A 21,865-nucleotide genomic window follows, 5' to 3' on the forward strand; every position below is an offset into this window, starting at 1 on the left:
AACAGGTAATTTGGATATAGTAAGAATCCCAAAACTAAGGCAGGGAAGAGGAGGAATTAAAAACAGCTTTAAAGTACAAATTTCTAGTTACAAGATAATTTCTGGGGATGTAAGATACAGCATGGTGATTATAGTTAACAGTACTGTACATTGTGTATGAAAGTCACTAAATCTTAAAAGTTATCACAAGAAAAATGTGTAACCATGTTTAGTGATGGATGTTAACTAAATTTACTGTGCTAATCATTTTGCAATATATACATATATCAAATCATTGTTGTACACCTAAGGCTAATACAGTGTTGTATGTCAATTATATCTCAGTTAAAAAACCCAGCCTTGGGCTTCCCTGGTGGCACAGTGGTTGAGAGTCCGCCTGCCGATGAAGGGGACGTGGGTTCGTGCCCCGGTCTGGGAAGATCCCACATGCCGCGGAGCGGCTGGGTCCGTGAGCCATGGCCGCTGAGCCTGCGCGTCCGGAGCCTGTGCTCCGCAACGGGAGAGGCCGCAACAGTGAGAGGCCCGTGTAACACAAAAAAAAAAAACAAAACAAAAAAACCCAGCCTTAACATTAAGAGAGATCGTCCTTAAGCATACTTTATCTATGTGTTTCCACAAATTCCGTCTGCTGTAAGAATTACGACTTTGTTTTTATTGTAAACAATACCAGAAAAATTGATCACTTAGGAATGTGTGGCCAGCTTTATTTAGCAATTCCAGTTCTTTTTTTGCTTTTACTTTGTAAATATTTTAAGACAGCCTACAGCAGTGGTTAGATTAGATGGAAGAGGCAATTAAAGATGAATTATATTCCAGGGTGATCTTTCATTTATCATAGCTAAGACAACCACAGTGTTCCAGTTTTATGGTAGTTACAAGTCATTGTCTTTATTCTATTTTCTTTCTGCGTTTTAGGGGACATAAGTAAACATGTTAATATTTAGATATGGTTTAGGTATGTTATTATCTATAAAGCAGAGAAAATACAACAAAACTGTGGCTCACGGGATCCCATCATAGTGATAGCTGGGTTTTCTATGTATTGCTAGGATTTTATCTTTTAAACACAATTTTATTTACAATTTCTAACTGTTTAATTGAAGATCTTCCTGAAATATACAAATCTTTCCTTGCCTTCTTTAGCAAAGTACATGAACCTATATTAAACATTCTTTGAATTCTTGGCATTATTGTTATGAAGAGAGAATTAAGGAACTATAAGAGCTGTACCTGACCTTACAGTTCATTTAAACAAGTGTTTCTCAACCTTTTTTACATTATCCACCCCGCCTAAGGAGCCTTTTCAGATACTTGCCCACAGGACATTTTAATACCGTGGGTATCCTGTGTATCTGTTTCTGTACTTTATGCTTTATACGTAAAAAGAGTAGATCTTTCCCACTCCCCTCCGCCACCTCGCACCACCAAGAACCATACTTTCTTCCATCGAGAATGCTTACTCTAATACTCCCTCAGACAAGTTAAATGACACGTTCCAAGGTACAAGGCAGAACCAAGGTGATATTTTTCTTTATTAAATTTTGACAATGCTCTCCACGCTCTGAAGAATTGGTGGTGAATTTTTTCAGGCTGCTATGCTTTGTGAGATTTTGTGCTTCATTTTTAGCGTATAAATTTTATTGGGCATCTCCTAATTGTTGGGCTCTGTGCTAAGCTCTTCACTTGCATTATTTTATTTAATCCTCTGAATACCCATAGGAGATAGGCAGAATTTTCATCAACATTATATCGATGAACAAACTGAAGTAGAGAGAAGTTAAGGAATACCCGAGATCACAGAGCTCATACAGGCAGAGCTGAGATTGGAATCCAAGCCTTTTTTGACTTTGCAGTTGGGCTTTTATCTTTCTTAAAAAATCGCTTTATTTTTCTTCTTTGCCGTCAGAACTTCAGCTCTTGCCGATGACGGTTCTGAGTACCCACCTCTCAGATCTTTGTGATTCTACTTACTGGTTCTTATCTGTGTTGAGTTTAGAAACCAGATCTGATTAAGGATATGGGGGCCTCTGCTACGAATAAATGTAACTCTCTCTAGTACATGGCCATTGTGCCTGCTGAGGTGGCTGGCCCTGGAGCACCTTTACACCATGGCTCTTCTCTCATCTCCCAGCTGTGTTCTGAATGTGCCTTGTAGTCAGCCAAATTCTGGAGCGGTGAAGGGCTATTACTTTGCACACGGAACACTATTATTGCGGTACAATATGTGAAATTTAATGTCAGCATTCAAAGGAAATGTTTTGTCTGAATTGCAATGGGACTAAGTCATTTGGCTATTCACGTTCCCTTATCTACCACCCGCAATCCAATACTCACTGATAACAGAAAGCTTTGAATTGACGTGAGGCTATTTATTATGGTCTATTTATCCCGCGTAGTGTGAATAGCCTTGTTCCGAGCTGCAGAAATATTAATGTGTTTGCTCCCTCAGGGCGTGGTTGGGGCTAACATGTCGTTTAGATACATTCATAATAATAGTTTTCTAATGTACAAAAAATGATTAATTCTTAAACATAACTAGCTCCCAATATTTTGGGTTCTGTAAACAACAGGTCTGTCTCTAACATTTTAAACTAATTGACGTATCTTGACCACTATTCTTTTTGCTGGTGAAATTTTTTTCTTACATTTCTTAATGCCAGTTAACAAATTTTGTAGTGCAAATTGAGATAACGATAATTGAAATGGGCTTATAGTAACTTTCAGAGTGTAGATGCCTCATGTGGGTCTGAAATGTTATTTTAACCCTGGAGTGCATATGTTCATGTATATGTGTATGTATGTACACATACACACATACTTGCACACATACATATACACACATAGTTATTTATGCTGAAACATTATGAAGGAAACGAGACAATATAACTTTATGTTATAAAGAATATCCTATAGATCATTAATTATTATGTATTTTTCTCTTTGCCCTCCATCCCCCGGAAGCCATCTTTTGCTGCCTACTTTAAGGCATTTCTCGGTTTATACAGGCAGGACGAAAAGCACACTGGCTCTGGTATCTGGCAATCCTTGATTAACATCCTGGCTTATTCACTTACCATCTGTGTGAACTTTGACCAAGTTATTTCAACTCACTGAATCTCAATTTCTTGGTTGTAAAGCAGAGCACATATCTAATGGGTAAGATTATTGTTAGGGTCAAGAATTAGGTATAAAGGTTCCTCATACATGGTATGTGCTCAACAAAAGTTTACCCCAAATTATTATCATCTGCTCTGTCATATTATGTGTTCCTTATAAATCCGTTGCCCTTTGGTCTGTTGTACAGTACTGTCTATGGTTAAATTAGCGGAAGGTTTAGTCATCGTCAGTTGTTTGTCTGTAGTCATTTTGAATAGTCTCGATTTACATTAATGAGAAAATAATTGGTTATCTGATTTACTGAGTGCGGTATATATATTCTAAATGTTTATTACCAGATGAAACTTTTAGAAAATACAATTTTCTTGTTAGTGTCTTAGTCTGTTCAGTCTTCTGTAACAAACTCCACAGACTGGGTGGCTTAGAAACTACAGAAATGTACTTCTCAAATTTCGGGAGGCTGGAAGTCCAAGATCAGGGTGCCAGCATGGTCGGGTGAAGACCCTTTTCCCGGTAGCAGACTTCTCCTTTCCCTATGTGGCAGAAGGGATACGAGAGCTTTCTCAGGCCTCTTTTATAAGGTCATTAACCTCATTCATGGTGGCTTTGCCCTCAAGACCTAATCATCTCCCAAAGGCCAACCGACCTCCTAATACCATCGCATTGGGCATTAAGATTTCAACATAGGAATTTGAGGAGGACAGATACATTCAGACCATAGCAGTTAGTAAAATCATCACAGTTGCTGAATTTACATTGCATTTAAGTGTTTTCTGCCTAGGCAGAAGTGTAACCGTCCTGGAAAGAAAGGGTGTAGTATTTTTTAAAGTTTATTTCATGTGACAGCCACAAATACAGATTTATCTAGTGAAGGAACTTTCTTCTTTAGAAATGACACTGTCTTTCTAATTAATGTTCATTAACTTGTTAATAACGTCCTGCTGGACATGTGGAATGCACATAGTTTACAAGGGGTTATATAAATATTGTGTATACTAAAGACTGAATTTGTGAAGCCCTTGATTATTTTGAAAACATTACATTCCAAAAATTTGAATTTGCCTTTGATTGCTTTCCCAGTTATTTTTATTGTATATTTTGAAACTTTCATTATTTCTGTTATTACTTTTTCAGCAGTGATTGTTTATTGTCCCAACTGACTAATAAAAATGAAATGTTCTTTTTCAGCATTTATCCATTGTTTGATTTGGCCAGTTTCTTTGAACTGTGGTCAGTGGAGATACTCATATGGGGATTGTGTCCTATGGCCTGACATCAACCTGGCCCATCCTTTGCACTCTTAAAATGAGTGTTGTAGCAGCTGTCACTCCCAAATTAATGAGCTTAGGTGAAAAGTACTGGTAGCCATATCCTTTGAGCCTGTATGCTGGTATGAGATTTGGGTCAGTCAATTTGATTTATCCTCTCCGAAGCTTACTTCTTTCCCTGAATGTTACCTTTATTTTCCAACCTGTTTCTTTTCTTTTCATTGCTAGCATTTCGTTTTTAGTTTTCCCTTCTGAGCTGGGAAGGAAACTGGTAAAGAAGAAAAGTGTAAAAATTATACTCTTCTTTATTTTCCTTTTTTGTTATATTGTTTTAATATTTCAATTACTGTTTTATTGCCTTTGAAAAAAATTTACCAATAATGTCTTCGTGGTACATACCTAACAGTACTAATGTTTTCATTTTGTATATAACAAGCTCAAGCAAGCAGTTATTTTCTTAATGCATTTAACTCCATAATAAACAACCTAAAGGACCAGTGCCTGTAGCCTTTGTCTTTGCTTTCATTTGTTCTTTTTTCCCATGAGTTAGTTCATTACATGTTTATTTATTTAACCTTATCTTTGTCAAGCTCTGTGATCAGCCCTGAAGCTTCAGCCATAAACAGTGCTCTGTGCCTACCCCCCAGGAAGCTTACCTTTCATAGGAAGATCCAGGTAGTAAAAAGAAAATAATACATAATTATAGATGATGATTTTGGAGGCAAAAGAAACTAAAGAGGTGCTACCTAAGAGAGGGAATTATTTAGCTTGGCTAAATTTAGAAAGCATAAGGCAAAAGGCAGCATTTGAGCTGATTCAGGTTAAGAAGAACCATCTGAAAAAAATTCTAGGGTCAGCAGCAAAGGTAAAAGTCATGAGGCGGGAAACAGCATAGAATGTGGTTGAAATAAAATGAATAAGGGGCTTAAGAAGTGGTAGAAGAGGGAGGCAGAGGCAACATCATGCGGAACTTTGTAAGACATGGGAAAGGGTTTGGATATTAAGTACAATGGAAAGCTATTGGAATCAGTAAGCAAGGGATGACACTATCTAATTTATAATATTCAATCGAATCTTGCTTAGTCTTATGAGGAGAATATATTTTAGGGGTGTAAGAGAATAATTGGGACAGCCAGTAAAGAAGTGATTATTGTGGTCCAGGTGAGAGATGGTGAGTATCCTGGGATATTGTGTACCAGCAATGGTGGAAAGAAGGTCATGGCTTTTGAGATGTACTTCAGAAGTAGAAAAGATGTTTGATGGATTAGATATGTAATTTGGGGGAGTGGAAACAATCTAAGATGGCACTTTGTGAAAGGATGAGTGGTAGTACCATTCACTGGAAAAGGCTATGGGAGTTTCTGGGAGAAAAAGTTCAAGAACTGGATTTTGACGTGCTCATTTGAGATGCCTATTAGATATCCAAGTGTATAGGTCAAATAGATAATTGGATATGTGAATCTGGAGCTCAAACATTCCAGAGCTCAGATAGGAATTGGGGAGTTCTTAGCATCTACAGTGGAGGTTAAATCTGTGGGACTGGATGAGATCACTGGGAAAAGAATAAAGATGGAGAAGAGGGAGATGGATTGAGTCCACAAAGTCTAGGGTTTGGTGATGGAGCAAAAAAAGGAAAAGAGAACAGAAAAGGCTCAGAAAAATCTTCGAATGAAGTAGAAACAAAATCCAGGTGTTCAAAAGTATAGGGAAGAAAATATTTTTAAGAGGGAATGGAGAGAGGATAATATTTCTAAGAGGGAATGATCCATTGTGTTTAATTAGGCTGAGAAATTCAAAAAGATGACACAACACCATTCCTGGAATTCCACATTTTGAAGATTCTGGTGATTTTGAAAAGAGCAATTTCAAGGGAGTAATGGGGTAGAAAGTAGAGAATGAGATCAAGTTGGGGAAATAGAAATGATTTGTGGAAAGATCACCAGAGAAGTTTGTTGTAAACAGAGGCAGAGAGATTAGGTAGTACCTGGAAAGCAATGAAGGTTAAAGAGAGGTGAATGACTTTTCTTTAAAATGGGACATGAGAATAAAGCATGTGTGTATGCTCATGGGAATGATCTAGTAGAGTGATGTCAGACTGAGGTGACAAAGGAAGAGGAAAGAAGTCCTTCTGTTGATAAGGTGAGATCTGTAGAATTGAGTTTGGTTAGAGCTGGGATGCTTTTTCCATTATGACAGGAAGGACAGTGAGAAGATGAGTATAGATGCATGTGGATTGGAGCCTTAGTAGTGGGAGGATGACATATTCTCAGTGCAATGACTTCTGCTTTCTTTATGATCCATGAGGTGTGCTCTCAGTGAGGCTGGAAGTGTGACTGAGAGAAGTTTGAAGAAAGAGGATCAGTTGTAGAATCTAGGTGGGTGGGACAGAGAGCTTCCTAGGGGGACTTTAGTGCTGGGCAGTGATGGGTGCCTATTTGTGATTTATTATAATAATGTAAAGGAAAGATAGCCCTGTTGTGGTGTTCTTTAGCAATGTGTATCTACTCGGAGGCAAGTAGAAAGAATGCAGATGAAAAGTCAGACGGAGAGGGAGCAGGGGAGAGGAAGGTATTTGTAAGGTAATGGAGACCGGGATGCACTAGTGCATAATGGTGTCTATCATGTCCCTTTCCCTGGGAGGTGCAGTCCCTCACTGGAGCCTATGGCTTGGCAAGCAGATCTTGAGTTGGATTTCAGACTCCACGTACCTGTTGAGGCAGTGAGCAGCCTATGTGCAGTTACCATGGACCTGGAGGTCAGTATATGAACATAATGGAAAATGTCTCCTGCTTTGAAGGAGTAGGATTTTGCCTGGAAGGTGGGAGAACAGCGGCTTGGAAGTAGCAAATCGAAGGAGGCGGACCCTCATTCCAACAGTTGTGCATCACGAGGCATATAGGGTCTGAGAGAAAAAAGAAAAAGACTTCGTTAGAAGTCTGCAGACAAATTGATGGCACTAGGGAAACCAATTTCACTTAAGGCAGGGTAAAAGGATCGATCTGAGGAATCTCCCAATCATAGAATAGGTTTCCAGGCTTAATGGAAGAAGGGTTTTGGGGGTAGGTTGGGAAAGGTATGGAGCAGTATTGGGGTTATGGTCTGGTAATGGTTGGCTAAGACCAAATATCTGGTAGTGACTTAGTTAAAAGGGAAATAGGATGTGGTGTGATAAATCCTCACATAGGAATAGTTCTGTCTTGAATAGCGGGGTTGCGGGTACCTCTCTTAAGCTTCCCAAGTGGTGTGGTATTAGCAGCTTAGAACAGTCTCCTTGAGTTCCATGGAGTGAATTTTTAAGTGCCTGATGATGACCCAATCTCTGTGCAACAGAGACTGGTCACAAAGTACCATAGATGGTTGGGGATATCTTCAGTGACTAATTCTTCATTAAATCCACTGCATTAAAGTGTGCTTTAATATATTTCCTAGCTAAATGATACTTTATACACCAAAGGACAAATTACCTTGTGAAGGTACTCAATGGGAAACTTAAAGAATTGTTTCATTGTAAGTTTTTTACATGCCACTCAAACTACTGATGCTACTATTTTCCACTCTAGAAGAGGTAAATATATTTAAATCTCATGTAACTGTAAACATCACCTTTAAAGTATACCAAAATTTAGCAACACATATCTGTGGGTTTGCTAAGACACTCTTTTCCATTGACGTCTTAAAAAAAAAGACATATCTACTTGTGTTCAGACACTCTTTTGACCAATTATAAGCACATGCACATTTGATTAAACAATATTATATCTTGTAGCTTAAAAATGAAGCATTATTTAACATTTAAAATAACATTTTAAAAATTCAGTTATATGGGTGGCCATGTTTTGTAATGCTACAAAATGACTATAAGCTATTTTGTAGCCTATCATAGTTGCTTTTATAACAGAAATCTCTTTAAAAGCTGAGTTTACGGGGCTTCCCTGGTGGCGCAGTGGTTGAGAATCTGCCTGCCAATGCAGGGGACACGGGTTCGAGCCCTGGTCTGGGAAGATCCCACATGCCGCGGAGCAACTGGGCCCGTGAGCCACAATTACTGAGCCTGCGCGTCTGGAGCCTGCGCTCCACAACAAGAGAGGCCGCGATAGTGAGAGGCCCGCGCACCGCGATGAAGAGTGGCCCCCGCTTGCCACAACTAGAGAAAGCCCTCGCACAGAAACGAAGACCCAACACAGCCATAAATAAAGCAAACTGTCAACAAGTAAAAATAAATAAACACTATAAAAAAAAAAAAAAAAAAAAAAAAAAAAAAAAAAAAAGCTGAGTTTACATTTTAAAAATCCAAGTCCCCTTTAACATAAACTATTATAAATCTGCCACAGATACATTCTTTAAATCTTTTATGAGAAGTTATTTATACTTTCAGTCTGCACCATTTCTTGCATTAAAGAATTCTATAGTCTGCTACTTCTGTTTGAAGTAAAAAAATTTTTTTGCTAAAATTATCCTTCTAAACTTCAAAAGTTCTTTTAGGATTTCAGCCTATCTTTATTCTTTATGATTTGTGGGTTTTACAGGATTTAAAAAAAAAAACACTTTTCTGCCTTTGTCTAGTAGCCATAATTTCCTGAACTTAAAATCCTGCGGCATGCAGGATCTTTAGTGTGGCATGTGTACTTCTTAGCTGCGGCATGCAGACTTTAGTTGCAGCATGGATGCGGGATCTAGTTCCTCAGCCAGGGATTGAACTTGGACCCCCTGCATTGGGAGTGCGGAGTCTTACCCACTGGACCATGAGGGAAGTCCCTACATGCAGTGATTCTTAATGAAGCTGAATTTGAAGTTAGGGATGGAGTGAGAATGGAGGAACTCTTCCAGTAGGTTTTATAATCTCTATGATGGAATTTGTAGTTTTAAAAGGACCCCTAGAGAGTCTGACACGGGCCCTTTACTCAACTAGTCCAAGCTCTTTATTTTAAGGATGGAAAAAGAAAATTGGAGATTTGAAGTGGTTACCCCAAGGCATATAGCTAGTAAATGGCAGAGGTGGTAAAATTAGGTGGTTTCCTTCTGAGAGCAGTGTATAAATGGCATTAGAAGTAATTTATTAGCCTGTGTCATAAAGTGTGTGTACATACTTCTGAGCACCTAATTTTAGTGATTTTTTTGCCTTATGGTATTATGATAAATCATGTGAAATTCCTTGAAAATAAATAAAAGGTTCTTGTAGTGTCCTGTCGTGTCCAGTATACCATACTCTAGCCTTTTAAAAAAAGAATAAAATGAATGATGTGGACAGCTGATACCTTTTAGCTATATTCTGTTACAGATTTCATATGAAATTATATTAATTTCAAAAATCAGATTATAAGTATAAATACTATGGTTATACATTTTAAAATGTATATTTATTATAATAACAGGAAGACAATTCGGACTGCTGTAAATAGAGTTTAGTTTTCAGTATGTTCATTATTTTTAGTTGTTGATTGTCATCATGATAAAAAAACTATGACACCAGATATTCGTGAATTTTAAAAAAGTCCCTAGGACATTTATTATTAAATTGCCCATTTGCATCCTATAAATAAAATTACTTTCCCAGTATTTCACCAAATTCATATACAAGGTTAGGGAAAAATGTTATAAGCCACTATGTTTGTGGTGATTTGTTGTTACAGCAGTAATGGCCTGCTAATAGGCACCATAAGAGAAATTATGGGATGCTATGGAATGAGATACTATAGGTTTGGAAAGTATCTGCACCAGGTTCTGTAGGGTAAGTAGAAATTAACCAGGTGGAAAGGGAAAAGTTTAGTGGGGGGATGGAGGGGTTAGGAAGGATATTTAAAGTAAAAGAAATAAAAAGTAAAGCTCTGGATGGGAAACAGTGACCACTTTGAGGGTTAGTAATTGGTTCGTTTTTGTAGGTGGCATGAGGCTTGGAATGATGAGATGATACTTGGAAAGGTAAGCAAGACTCAGACCTTGTGGAGAACCTTGTGTGGCAAGTGGAGTTTAGGGATGATGAAAATGATGCGTGAGGAGGTGGGCAACTGCCCCAGGTTTCACAGCTAGTCAGTGGAGGAGCCATGTCTGCCTTGATCCAAAACCTGTATTCTTTTGCTTTAGTAACCAATAAAGTAGACATCTCTTAACCATTGTCTAAAAGTTATTTTTTAGCAGTTTCCTACAAAGTGAATACTTTTGAAGGAGAATCTCTTTTCCCACTGATGACTAGTAGATAATTTGACAGTTTTACAATAAATGCCCTAGCTTCTGGATTCAGAATGTTCCACTGGTCACCAAAGTATGCTGCTGGTGTTACCCAACCCAGTGGAACCAACATTGTCTAAGGTCAAGCGCTCATGATTCTCTTAGCTCCCTTTTCCTCTGAAGCATCACTTTAGGCTTTCCACCTCCCCTGCTAGCCTGGTCCTTCCTTCATGCTTGCTAAGTTTGTAAGTGTCTCTCAAGTAGAGGGAATCTCTGCCTTCACCCATGAGGTTCTTAGACATTTGCATCCTTTTCCCTAGTCTGGGCATTCTTAGGGTTTAATAGAGCTAATTCATAATGATGTGTTTCTACATTAGCTGTTTGCCACATAACCTGTTATGTACGTGTGAATATTCTTAAGAATAAAAGATATTGATTATGTAAGCTGAACGTGTTTGACTTTGCTAAATTTTATAATTACTAAATTTTATATGTGTTCTTAAAATAAGAATAGTCTACTTTACTAAATTTTATAATTACTAAATTTTATATGAGTGTTCTTAAAGTTAGAATCATCTGTTCATGGCTGATTAATTGTGCCTGTATACTCCTTAAATTCTTATACTTTTTTGTCACAATCTTTATTTGGGTATTCTTTTTTTTTTTTTTTTGCTGTACGTGGGCCTCTCACTGTTGTGGCCTCTCCCATTGCGGAGCACAGGCTCCGGACGTGCAGGCTCAGCGGCCATGACTCACGGGCCCAGCTGCTCTGCAGCATGTGGGATCTTCCCGGACCGGGGCACGAACCCGAGTCCCCTGCATCGTCAGGCGGACTCTCAACCGCTGCGCCACCAGGGAAGCCCTGGCTATTCTTAGTATTTTCTTCAGTTGATATTTTAATAATTGAAAATATGGGCAGGGTTAGGTGGAAGATAAAACACCATCACCACCAACCACCCAAATTCTGGTGGATAACTTCTAAATATAAAAAATTAAATATATGAATATGATTACAAAAATATTTAAAATACTGAAAGATTTATAATAGAGTATAGTGGTACTCTCACTACTCACTACAGTCCCTCTCCCTAGCGGCAGCTTTTTTCTTCCCCTTGCTTGATCATGTTAGTTCTATTTTTATGTTTTTGAGGAACTGCCATATTGTTTTCCATAGTGGCTGTACCATCTTATCATTGACTTTTTAGAGAAGCAGATATTCAGTGTTGACGTTATTATGCCTGTCTAAACATCATTAACAGCCAGGCACTAAAGTTTACTATGATTTTGCTTCTTCTCTGTTTATTTTACCTGAAATTAATAATTGCCTTGTTTTTATACGCTTAGTTTTCTTTGCACCTATTGCTAATTCTTCCCACATTTTCCAATAGCCTGTCAGTGATTGACAAGGTCAATCACATTAAGCAGTCTATCACTTCTAATATTTTTTCTTGTAGACATTTGCTCTGGAGACAGCTTTCCAGGTCTGCTGCGCAGCCATTATCCTGGGGATTTTCTGTGCTTTCCTCCTAGGATCTCATGGAGTTTGTTTGTTTTTGTCCTCTTTTGAGTTATTGTTTTGTCAGAGTGTCTCCTTTGTTAATTTTGTCAAATTAAAACAAGAAACATAACAGCTGGAATGGTGAAGACAGCCCTCATCTGATCCAGTTTGGTGCATTGCCCTCTTTTCTGAGATCTCCTTTCACCATTAGCATGAGAGCCTGTTGGATTTCTTGTTTTTAAGCTTCTTATATTGTCTTCTTTCTGGATTTACAAACTAGGTATTGTAGAGGACTTCTGTCAGTAGCTTCTTGAAAAGTGGAGTTTGGGAGGTAATTTTAAAAGGTAAATTTTAAATTTACCTTTTAAATTTAAAAGGTAAATTTAAAGGAGGTAATTTTAAAGGTAATTTTAAAGGTAATTTTAAAGGAGGTAATTATAAAAAGCATTATGATACGGAGATACAAAAGTCTGCTTCTGCCCATAGTGAGTTTATGGAACAGGGAGACAGACAAGAAATCTCTATGATATAGATAAAGTAAAATTTAAGGGTGAAATAAGATCACAATCTAAGGGCTTTTCCAGGGTATATATGATGAATTTCTGAATGAAGAGGGGTTTTGACCTTTTACGAACTCAGGACAAGGAAACCTAATTGGGCTGAGATGTTCTGAAGGAGGTAACTTTAACCCTTAAAGGATTGGAAGGAATTTGATAGGTGAAGATTGTCAGAAGGACATTTTTTATGTGGGTATAAAATTATGTGGACATAGTATTAAGAATATTCTAGAGAAAAAGGAACATACCACTTTGATCTGAACTATTGGAAATAACTAGGGGCGTAAAGCTGGAAAAGTAAGTTAGTGATAGATTATGGAGGACACTGAGTTCCAGCAGAAGCAATTTGAATTTGTTCTGTAGGCAGCCAAACACTGTTGGTGGTTTTTCAGTAAGTAAATGCTGAGTTGAAGTTGATGACATTCCAGAATGTCATATAAATGGGATCGTAGTATGTAGCTTTTATGTCTGGCTTCTTTCACTTAGCAAAATGCATTTGAGGTTCCATTCATGTTGATGTATATACATCATTAGTTTTTAGATTTTTATTGCTCAGTAGTATTCCATTATATGCATGTACCCCAGTTTATCTATTTACTAGCTGATGACATTTGGGTTATTATGAGTTTTGGACCATTATGAATAAAGCTGCTATGATCATTTGCGTACAGGTTTTGTGTAGGCATATGTTTTCATTTCTCTTGGGTAAATACTTAGGAATAGGATTGCTGGCTTGTATCTTAAGTGCATGGTTAACTTTATAAAAAACTGCCAAACTGTTTTTCAATATGGCCATACCATTTTACACTCCTACCTGCAGTGTATGAGAGTTGCAATTACTTTACATTCTTATCAGCACTTGGTTCGGTCATTTTCTTAAAGCCATTCTAATATGTAGTGATATCTCATTGTGGATTGGATTTACATTTTTCTGATAGTTACTGATGTTGAGTAGCTTTTCATGTGCTTCCTGCTATCCATACATCTTCTATGATGATATGTCTGTTTACATCTTTTACCCATTTTTTAAAAGGAATGTGTTTATTGATATGTAAAAAAGATACTTGTTTATTATAAATTCAAAGAATGCAGAAAAGTACAAATAGGAAAGTAAACCACATCAAATCCTAGCACCTGGAACTATTTTAATATTAGGTTAGTGTTCCAGACATTTCTCCCTCTATCTGTATATACAGATAGAAAGACAGATGGATGATGATAAATGGATGGATGAGTGGATGGACAGATAGAAAAAATATGTAAATAAGATCATATTACATGTGTTGATTTTTAAATTGTGATAACAGTTCATATACCATGAAATTCACCCTTTGAAAGTGTACAACTTAATGGCTTTTAGTATATTTTCTCTGTTGTGCAGCCATTACCAGACTCTTAATTTCAGAACAGTTTATCACCCTGAAAAGAAACCCACCACCCATTAGCAGTCTGTCCCCATTTCCCTCTACCTTCCAGTCCTAGTCAGCAACTAATCTACTTTCTCCTTCTATGGATTTACTTCTTTTAAGTAGTTCATATAAATGGAATCACACAATATGTGGCCTTTTGTGTCTGGTTTCTTTCACTTGGCATAATGTTTTCAAGGTCCATCCATGCTGAGCATGTATCAGTACTTCATTCCTTTTTATGGCTGAGCAATATTTCGTGGGTGAATATACTACATTTTGTTTAGTAATTCCCCTCCCACTTGATGGATATTTGGGGTGATTCTGCTGTTTGGCTTTTCTAAATAATGCTGCTATAAACATTTTTGTATAAGTTTTTGTGTGGACATATGTTTTTAGTTCTCTTGGGTTTAAATACCTAGGAGTGAAATTGTTGGTGCCCATTTGCAAATTAAGTTGTTTGTTTTCTTTATATGGAGCTTTGAGGTATATAAAATTTTAAAGGTTGGATTTACAGGTGTGTGTGTCTGTTAAATCATGCAACTCCAGGGTAGTTATATGCTTTAATTTTGATGTAGATTTAATGAAAGCTTTATAAAAACTTGATTGTCCACTGTCTTCCGAATATAATATTATTATATCAGCTTGAAGAACCAGTTTGCATTGATCTGAAGTGTTTAAAATATATAAAGTAAGTCCTTTAAATTATTTGATTGTATCTTAAACACTTCTTCAGATTTTACTTCTTCCTAGAATTCATTTAGTCACTTGTATGAATATTTATTGATATTGCCTTTTGAGTGTCAGGAATGATACTAAGGTACTGAAATAAAATGTATGGGGAATAACAGCATACAATTACGAACTGTAAAATGTTATAATTATTTTATGATATGAATGTGATTTTGTTAATATTTATATCTCTCTCCCTCTCCTTCTTCTCAATATTCACATTACCCCTCCATTAAGGATTATTCAAGACACACATATAAACAAATCTCCCAGTTACATTAGGTACTTAAATACATAAAGGTTGCTTGGAGGCCATCTGTTAATTTTTATTTAGGGCGTGCATGATGTGGACTGTCACACTGTAAGTAACGGAGACGTGCCTGTCGTGTTGTTCCTTGCAGCATTGCTGACAGACAGAGTGCCTTGGAGGGTGAGCTGAGGACAGTGCAGGCCTCTCGCAGGGATCTGGAGAACTTCCTAAAGTGGATACAAGAAGCAGAAACCACAGTTAATGTGCTTGCGGATGCCTCTCAGCGGGAGAATGCTCTTCAGGACACCGTCCTGGCCAGGGAACTCACACAGCAGATGCAGGCAAGTGCACGGGAAACTGCGCCTTGTATTTTAATTTTTGCTGTGCTCTTTTGATCCATCTACATGCAAAATTTATTACCGTTCAAAGGTGAGGTTGTCGCCTTATTTTGGTATGAAATCCATGCTCCCCTATGAATAATTGGTTTCTGGAAATAAGATCTGTAAAGTACTTTTACTTAATAATTGAGGAAAAAAACACCTTGTTTTATGGGAGTAATAGTTTTTTATTTAGACTTACAGGCTCATAACTATTATATTTTTCGGTCATTTTAAGCCCTATTACAGTTAGCCTTATTGAAGCCTGAATGATAAGGGCATTTCCTCTTAACAGGAAGTTATTTCTTTCTCCATTTATTGTAAATACTTAATATAAAAGCTGCAAAGGCTCTGTGGCTTAGTATACAACCAAGAATATTAGGCTTGAGGGTGCTACTTCTATGTCTTTAGCTTGATAGCTATGATTGTGAATGCAGTCTGAGGCTCACATTTTCTTCTACATGAAATGTGATAACACAAAATCTTTCCTTTAAAAAAATATTTGAGGAATCTAATGAAGCATATCTGAATCTTTTTTCTGCCCCCAAGTACACCTGCTTCGGTGCCCTTGAATTTCCCATTTTCTTTGTGCAGAATAACCTACTCTTGCCCATCACAGGCCTTCTCACTTAGAACTTGGTTTTAAACCTACTTCAATGGAGAAGACTCCTTGTTTACCACAGTTTTACATCTGGTTACTTCTTTATGCTGTGCCATTCTCACAGCATTTTGACAGTTATTATTTCTGATATGCTTGTGAACTCGTGATCCACTGTCATCTGATGCCTGTCTCCTCCTCTAGTTGATCACATGGTTCTTCAAGGCCAGAGATTGCATTATTCCATGTTGTTGCCTACGCAGAGCTCTGCGTGGAAATTCTAAATAAATACAGACCACTGCCCTTGGACCCTAAAACTTCACCATTATGAACTTCAGTATGATGACCTTTTCTGAATCCTTTCTTAGGAAATCTTTTCCCTTGAAACATCAGAATGTTCCCAAATGTGTGTGTGGGTCTGGTTGAAGGGTACACAAGCTTTCTTGGAATTATTCTTACAAATTTTCTCTTAAGTTTGAAATTATTATCCTTAAAAAGTTATGAATTTTAAAGAAAGACCCTTTTGGAATAGACTTATTAATAATTTATTCCCATGCATAAAGACTGTTAGGGTGTTTTATGGTTGAATTCTCAAGATTAATTTAAGAAAAATCTATGTTTACTTATACATTACTTCTTATTTCTTATTCATTGATTCATTGCATAATACACCTGTGAGTTGATAATGAGAGTGAGCAGGCAGGTATCAAAGATAAATCTGCTCTTTTTTGTCTTTTTTCTCTTACCCTCTGGAGTCTTATGAGCTCACCATAAATGTTAATTGGTAAAATATTTAGCTATCATCTCATTTTTAGAGGGTTCTAAATGTGGGTATGTGCTAGAATATATTATTTTTTATGACTTAAACAATGATAAGCCTGACCTATTAATGCTCACAGATACTCAATTTATGTAATAATGATGTTAAACTCAAAACATACCCAGGCTATGCACTCGAGAAGGTAACAGTTTTAGACAAAGAGCAAAGGAGGCTTGAAATGAGCCTTGTTTTAGCAGGTCTAAAACAGACCTGTTTTAGAGTTTAATAATGTCTTCCAATACATTTTATTCTGGGATATATTCTTACATAGCCAAAAAACTCTTCTCAATATTTAATGAATATTCAAATTGTGGAAGAAATACATGTACATAGAGATGTTTAAAATCTTTCTGAATAAAAATAACTAAGCACAGGATTACTTGTCTTATGGCAACCAGCATCAAGAAAGAAAGGTTGCTGACTAAAATACATTATAACACGAATGATAAATGCTTCTCAAAACTAATTTAATGTTGCTAAAATAATCCATTTTGTCTCATGAGAAATATTAAAGAGGGCATTTATTAAGAGCCTATTAAAATCTATCTAAAGATAAACACATGCATTTGTTTATGTTTTGGATGTTACACATTATGGTAGTTCGCATGATTTTTCACTCCCTTGCTCCTTTGTTACATGCTGTTAATTTTAAAACGTTCTCTTCGCTTTGTTAAAAAAAAAATCCGTGGCTTTGTTTTGGGCACCATATAGGTAGATGATTTTTAGAGACTTAGTACCATTTGCTGAGTATTTCTGAGGCAAAAGAATTTTAATTTTCCTTTGGGTTTTTGTATTAATGACTCTCCTTTTGTGTGAGTGGACAGTTAAAATGAAAACTTACTTGGAAATGGAAAGATATTTGTTGAAGAAAATGAATGTGGAAAAGCACCTGCAATTATAAAATAAATGTTCTGGTGGCATGGCGGTGGTGGTAGACATGTGTGCGTAAGAACGATGGAATAAGGACCCTGGCAAGTATGTGCTCTGTGTGCAAGGGGTGTATGTAGAACTGCTTACACGACATGTTCTCTGGTTGTACTTGCTTTTTGTCTCAACACAGCTGGATGCAGGGCCGTGGTAGTATTTCATGAAGGTGAAGAAGTTTATTCTGTATTTGGTTTAAGGTGAATTTGGGTACATTTTGATAAAGTATAGTTTGGAAGCACAATGGAAGATGAAGATTAATTTCTGAGAGTATGCTATGATACATGCCATTTCTGCTAAGAATGGATGATCGCTTGGATTTACAGATTTATGTTTCACTGCCCTGCTGCAAGGCAGTTAGATTTTTCTCCTCAGCAGAGGACTATTGGCAAGAGAAAACCTGATCTTTTGGAGACAAAAGCTCCTGGAGAGCTGAGCGGTCCAGATCATAGAGGATCTTGTATGACTTGCTAAGTATTTCATATTTTAACCTGGTGGCAATGGGGGAAAGTCCTTAAAGCATATTAAGCAAGGGAGTGTTGCAGGGGGATTTGTATTTTATAGGAATCTAGCCAATGGCTTTATGGAGAGTGGGTTTGAACTGGGCAAGACTGACAGCCGAGCAGTCCGTTAGGATACTCTAGCCATCTGGTCAGAGGTGATAATGACTAGAAATGAGGCAGTGACAGGGGGAATACACCTAATGACTTGATAGTGTGGGTAGACTAAGGGTGGGGGAAGGGGTACTAACAAAGAAGATTGCCAGGTGGTGTTAGAATCTGACATTGGGAATATAGGAGAAGAAGTCAGGGCAGCAGTGCAAGTTAGTGCGGAGTGTGATGTGATGGGAAATTCCATTTTGACTATGATGAAATGAGGCATCTGGGTAACATCCAGGAGGAGATGCCTGCTATGCAGTTGTCACTGTGGATCTGATTCAGATGAGAGAATTTGGCCAAAGATGCAGAAACTATTTTTTTTTTTTTTTTTTTTTTTTGCTTTTGAATGAAAGTCTATTATTGACTTCCCGGTCAATTTATCTATTAATTCAAATGTATTTATTCTGAATTTTCATGCCCATATTCTAAGATATTATTATCATTTTAATTATATTTCAAAATACAAGCTTTACATTTTATCAGTGCCAGTTAATTAACATACTTCGATTCTTTCCTGGGTAAAATTCTGTTGCCCTGTTGCCTTTCTGGGGTTGGTGTTTTTGCTCTCTGCTTTGGGATTATTGTGTTTTCATCTCCTGTGTTCTCTTTCAGCCTAATTTTTATCCTCTTTTCCATAGGTGCAGACTTTAATTATTTAGATCGTTTCAGATTTTCCCCCGTACCCAGCATAGTGTTTGGGGGGTATTACCTGTACTGTGGAAACTTCACCTGCTGGTTTAGGGACAGGAATTACAAGTTCTTCTTTTTTTTTTTTTTGATAACAGCTTTATTGGAATTTTGCATACCATACAATCCATCCATTTAAGTTGTACAATTGAGTTGTTTTTACTGTATTCTCAAAGTAGTGCAACCATCACCATAATCAAATTAGAACATTTTTGTCACCTCAAAAAGAAACCCGGTACCTCTTGGCTGTCAATCCCCTATTGCCAGTTCTCCAATCCCTAAATAATCACTGATCTACTTCCTGTTTCTATACATTTGGCGAATAAATTGCTATTTTTAATTGCATCATTCGTTGATGACGTCTTCCGATTTTGGCTTTATGTAGATATTTTGACATCGTTAGCCTATCCAGAGGGAGGCAGTATAGGTTCTCAGTATAGAGCTGCAGGGAAAAAGTAGACAAGCAGAAGCCCACAAAAACACTGTTTGATAAACACAACCCTGTAAGACCCAATTTAGGGCTTTAAGTCATGCTAAAATTGAAGGACTGAGAAGGCAGGAAAAGTAAAGAAGAGAAACAAATATTTTTAAATGCTGCGTTTCTTTTAAAGAATCATGACAATAGTAGAGAAAGGTGAAAATGCAGACCTACCCAGGTTATTAATTTGAGCAGGACACTGATAGTGGGAAACCTCTGGGTTCTATTTCTGGCTGTGCCCTTTGGCCCAGTCATTTAATCATTCTGGGTTATTTTGCTTATTTCCTAACAGTGCTTTACCCCAATTGATATTTATAATGGTATTCAAGCTGAAGTAGAAAATATTATCTGAAATGTATACATATAAATAGAAAACCCCAAAATTCTGTACTGCGTTTTTCTATCTATATGATCTCTCTCTCTCTCTCTCTCTCTCTCTCTCTCTCTCTCTATATATATATATATATACTGTCTTACATTTCTTACTCATAAAAGTAAAACAGCTTTATGGCAAATAAAATGAGATGAAGATTCTGTCTAAGGGGAAATGTGATAATTTGGAATGTTAGTAGTCAATTACAGACTTTGTTGGGTTTTTTTAACCTTACTGTTTAATTAGAGGAGTCTTAACCTAACATTGGAAATTCGATTTCTGATGGCTTTCCTCCTAAGCAAGCATCTGAGAGCCTGTAGATGACTCTGCTTTTATAGTATCTTAGGTAAAGCCACATACCCCCTGCAGATATTTTTTGTTTTGTTTTACATGATCTTGTTCTGAGACCTGTGTGGAGGTGATTTATTAACACTCAGCATCTGGGCTGATATTAGAGTCCAGTACCCTTCTGTTCTGCTCAAGATTTGTAATGGGCTCTATTCACTCATCCCACAGAACACAGCCAGAGCTGCGTTTAGTCGGGAAGCGAACGCATCCCTCTTTAGAGAGAGTGAATGCCACTTGATCGCTTAATATAAGCCCGCTACAAGGCATGCATCTTGGTGATGTGTTGAATCTCTGCTCCCAGGGGATGTCTGCTTTGTATCTGCAGCTTTAATGTTTCACTTAATATCCTTTTTGGCTACTGAGCACACTCCTCGCCCGCAGCAGGCAGCGTTTTGGCTGCCCAACAACTTGCTTCATTGTCTGGCCGTGCCGGGCTGAGCAAGTACTGGCTTTGAGCATATACTGGGGGCTTTCTGGGTGGCGTTTGTGTATGTTTTTTAAATTGAAAAGAAGTTGAAGGAATACCAGCCTTCATTTGCCTAGCACCTAAGTCCCCTGTATTTTTCAAATGCTTTCCTGGAAACGAGCATGCTCAGAGAACTGGCAAATCATTGTCCAGTGACCGGGAGGAAATGATCAGTGCTCTTCATTTATAATGCAAATTCTGAGGTGTCTGCAGAAGTGTGGTAAACTTAAAATGATGGCTGTGGTGAGAACGTCTCTGCAGAAAGTTGTGGTTTTGTTACATCGTTTACAAAGGATGGCAGTTTCTTCTCCTCGATATCAGAAGCTCTGTAAGGTAACTGAGTGATTGAAAATGAGGATCTCTGGTGTCAGACAATTCTACTGCTTCTCAGGATCTAAAATCTAATCTTTCAGGGTTCTTATCAGGGAAAGATTCCTTTTCTTAGTGACTGACTGTGAAAGCCATTAAAGTGAATTGCTTAATTAAATTTTGTTTAAGAATCAGGAACAAGTACTATTTTAGTGCATATTTTATTTTGCAATTGACAAAATCTTGTCTTTTTGAGAAGGGCTAGTGAACTGTTTAGAGAAAATACAGCAAAACTACATTCATTAAGACCTGTTACCTCTGAGATACTTGTGGTCTTAAAAGTAAATGGCAAATTAATCTTAAGTAAATGTCAGTAAATTTTTAAAAAGTTTAAAATAATCTTTGAGTAGGTTACTTAAAAACTGTTCATCTCTCTATAGTTAATTGTTTATCAATTAAAAAAATTAAAACACATTTTAGGAACTACTGGACTTCATCTTATGGTAAAGTATTTATTCCCCATATTCTTGAATCTTCATATACTATAGTTAAACGTGAAGAACTGAATTTTATTTGGACAGGTGGATTAAGTACACTTTCAGAAGGCAACTTGTTTGACAGTTGCAAATTTCAAATACTACGTCATCCTAAACATGAAACATTGAATGAGCTCCTATATTTTTTTTAAAAGTTAGCTATTATATTTTTGATCATTGTTTTGTTTTATTTAAACTAGGTTCATACTAGCTCATTACTTTGTCAGAAATTGGAGTGATTTAAGAAAGGAAGGGAGGAATTATAACCGGAATGCTAAAGCAGTTTATCCAGCACTG

The 21,865-nt window shown here is 37.1% G+C and overlaps 1 protein-coding gene across 8 annotated transcripts in view; it reads left to right on the forward strand.

The window, feature by feature from the left end:
* The window catches only part of UTRN (utrophin), a 550,217-nt gene that overhangs the window by 301,729 nt on the left and 226,623 nt on the right, over window positions 1-21,865 (forward strand). For all 8 annotated transcript variants that reach the window (XM_024747877.1, XM_024747875.1, XM_024747874.1 and 5 more), the window contains one exon: window positions 15,145-15,334. In XM_024747877.1, the coding sequence (XP_024603645.1) occupies window positions 15,145-15,334 (190 nt within the window). The remainder of the gene's footprint in view (window positions 1-15,144; window positions 15,335-21,865) is intronic.

This window comes from Neophocaena asiaeorientalis, unplaced genomic scaffold, assembly GCF_003031525.2.
Source record: "Neophocaena asiaeorientalis asiaeorientalis breed wild unplaced genomic scaffold, Neophocaena_asiaeorientalis_V1.1 scaffold123, whole genome shotgun sequence".
Taxonomy (NCBI): Eukaryota; Metazoa; Chordata; class Mammalia; order Artiodactyla; family Phocoenidae; genus Neophocaena; species Neophocaena asiaeorientalis.